The sequence below is a fragment of the Malus sylvestris genome, chromosome 16 (genome assembly GCF_916048215.2).
Source record: "Malus sylvestris chromosome 16, drMalSylv7.2, whole genome shotgun sequence".
NCBI lineage: Eukaryota > Viridiplantae > Streptophyta > Magnoliopsida > Rosales > Rosaceae > Malus > Malus sylvestris.
Genome location: NC_062275.1, coordinates 5,850,882 through 5,853,833, shown reverse-complemented (window position 1 = coordinate 5,853,833; position 2,952 = coordinate 5,850,882). Strand labels below are relative to the sequence as shown.

General features: G+C 39.2%; 1 protein-coding gene across 1 annotated transcript; it reads right to left on the bottom strand.

Moving 5' to 3' along the window:
• Positions 1-865: 865 nt before the first annotated feature.
• LOC126606525 (RING-H2 finger protein ATL47-like) lies at positions 866-2,551 on the bottom strand. The gene has a single exon (XM_050273909.1). It carries the CDS (start codon positions 2,030-2,032, stop codon positions 929-931), a length of 1,104 nt encoding a protein of 367 aa, XP_050129866.1. The 5' UTR covers positions 2,033-2,551; the 3' UTR covers positions 866-928.
• Positions 2,552-2,952: the final 401 nt, after the last annotated feature.

Below are 2,952 nucleotides of genomic sequence, written 5' to 3'. Positions count from 1 at the left end.
CAATTGTGAACTCATCCTAAGGCTGCTCTTATATATTATGTGTTTATGACCCCACACTCCACTTGCTCTTGTTAACGTTTCAATTCTAGCAGCAGGCACACCCTCATCGATCATAAAAACCACGAGTCCCTCTCTCATGAGAGATTTTTTATTGTACTGAAAACACGATTTAATATACCAAATATGATAATATAAGTGATTTGATACTTGAGAAATAAACATTCTAATATCTTATATTATGATACTTGATTTACTAGGACCGTATTTCAAACATATTGAATCATGTACTTCCTAGGAAAGGGACTGTGACATGACTCCCCTCGATTTCCTACGCACAAGTATGCATGTGCAAAGGTTTCTGTTTCCTTTATGCTTTTCTCTTTTTCTTTTTCTGTGTATAAAGACATCGCATGGTTTGATGAGATCTCATACTTTCGAAGAAAGGACTGTTTCAAATGCTGTGGAACTTGGAAGGTAAGGTTTCACATTTTTACAACGCATTATCAACCTAACGAGAAAGATTTGGCTGTCATCGGAATATATCCCTTCCACTCGTCATGCACATAACGAGAGGATATATTCCTGGTTCTCATGTGACGAGTGCTATAAGAAGACGGTATTTTATTCCCATTCGTATGCAAGAATCCCTAACCTAACATGTGAACTGAAATGAACCGAAGCATTGGCTCTCCAAGCATAAAGTTTAAGGTAAAGTAAAAGCATTTCTCAAAGTCACACGTCTGAATCGAATTTTACTGAAAAGATGAAGTGCTTCTGCAGCATCACGGCAGGAAAGACATGGAAATTTCTGGGAGAAAAGCAAAAGCCAAAACCTCTTTTTTGGAAAAACAAAAACAAAAAAATGTAAAAAAAATAGATATCATTGATATATTGAGAAGGAAAATACATATCAGAGTGTAATATTTCATCATGTACCCTGAGATCTATCACTCCATGGCAAACCCACAGTAAGAGAGGAATTACCCACATGGCCCACATGGGTTTCTGCAGAACTTGGAAATTTACCCTTCTTAGGCCACATCCAAATCTTGGATACAGAAAAGCTATCACCTTTACTTACACTGTTAATTTTCTTCCCCTCAGCATCTCCACCACCAACACTGTAATTACTAGAATTCCCATTGTGTCCCACTCTCCCTCTCACAAGCCTCACACTCTCACCTGCCCTTTTTGGCCTCAAAGCCACCTGCAGCTCCAAATCTGCCACCACATATTGGTACGATCCCATTGAGTAACATCTCCTTGCATCCAAATTGCTTCTGCTGGTTTCTCCCTCTACTCTCTCTCCTCCGCCGCCGCCACCACCAACTCCCTCCTCGTTTGTGCTTCTAAATTTCCCAAGTCTCACAGAAAACACCATCTCACCCGCGATCTCATTATCTGCAGACTTTTGACCGGCAAGAACCCCACTTCCTCCATTCCCAAAAGAACCACCTTCTTCCATCAGATCACCAAAATCGAAAACCGGGTTTTCGATAGCAATACCTGGAGTGTAGAGGGTCCCTCTACAAAGAGGGCAAGTCGAATTAGACAACAACCATGTGTCAATGCAATCAATGTGAAAAGCATGACTGCAAATTGGGAGCAATCTCAGCCGATCCTTCTCACAAAACTCACACAGACAAACTGGACAATCAAATGGTTCTTTCAGACCCTTAATCTCTTTGTAAAGGAACACAGGAAGAGCATCAATGAAAGCTTGATCCAAGCCGGAATCGTGGAGATGGAAGAGCTGCTGCAATTGTCTCTGGAAAACTTCAGAGCCAGACATTTCTGGGTATCTATTGGATCCAGATATGGATGAAGATCTATGCTTTGTGAGAAATCTAACAAGCAGGTGGAGGATTCCGGATACAAAAAATATAACAGCTAGAACAATTATGATAAATAGAACTGATGGGGCAAGTTTACCCCCAGAGGATGATGACGGTGAAGAGGAAAGCAAACTTCTTTGCCTGAATTGAGCTTGATTCCAAGACATTTCAGGGTAGTGGCACACTAAATTCACCATCAAATTGTAGTATTTTCTCAGAAACCAAACACCCTACAACTTTCAAGTTCCAACCTTTTTTTTTTTTTTTAGTTAATACCAAGAAAATCAGATTCCTTGCTTGTGTTCAGATCAAACCCAACTCATACTTTTCAGTAAACAACAGAACAAGCAACAGGCTCATTATTTTTTGTAATCCCAATAAACCCAATGCAGATTTAGTCAACAATGTGCAGAAAAATGTAAACTTTGACCCAATTCAGAAGCCTACCAACTGCCACTGGTTCTAGAAACACCACCACCTCCGTGTTTTCTGAACTTTCAGTTCAGAAATGCAACTAAACACTTTTGTTGAAGTTGAAGAATGTAAAAAGAGAAGTCAGGAGCAGTCCAGTTTGCAGTGAACCTACCTGAAAACTGGAAAATCTGCCATTAATTCGACATGTGCTTCTTGTCTTGGACTTGGACAGTGTTGCAGGTGATGAGAAATAAAAAAACCCTAAATAATTATGATTTGGGCGGTACTCATTTAGATTTGAGGTGGGGTTTTCCTTTAATTTATCTTGGAAAGTAGTGTGGTTAGCTGCAACAAAAAGAGCAAGTCCGAGGGTAAATTTGTCATTTTGGAATGCAAGGACAGAGACCTCAGACGTGTGCACATGAAGGACCAAGTTTTGGGAAAAGGATTATGGGATCCGGGAGATCTGTGATCATGTCTGTTTATCATATATCTCGAGCAGTTAGAAATTATTTCAAATTTAAAATTAACTATAAATAGTACTTAACAAAAAGAATACATAATATATAATAAACAGATACGATTACAAAATCTCCTGAATCCCAGGTAAAAAGATCTGGCGAGAATCCTTTTCCCAAGTTTTAGTGAATTTGTCACAATCTTTAGATTTTTGCCAGCTTTCTGCTACATTATGCAGGATTTT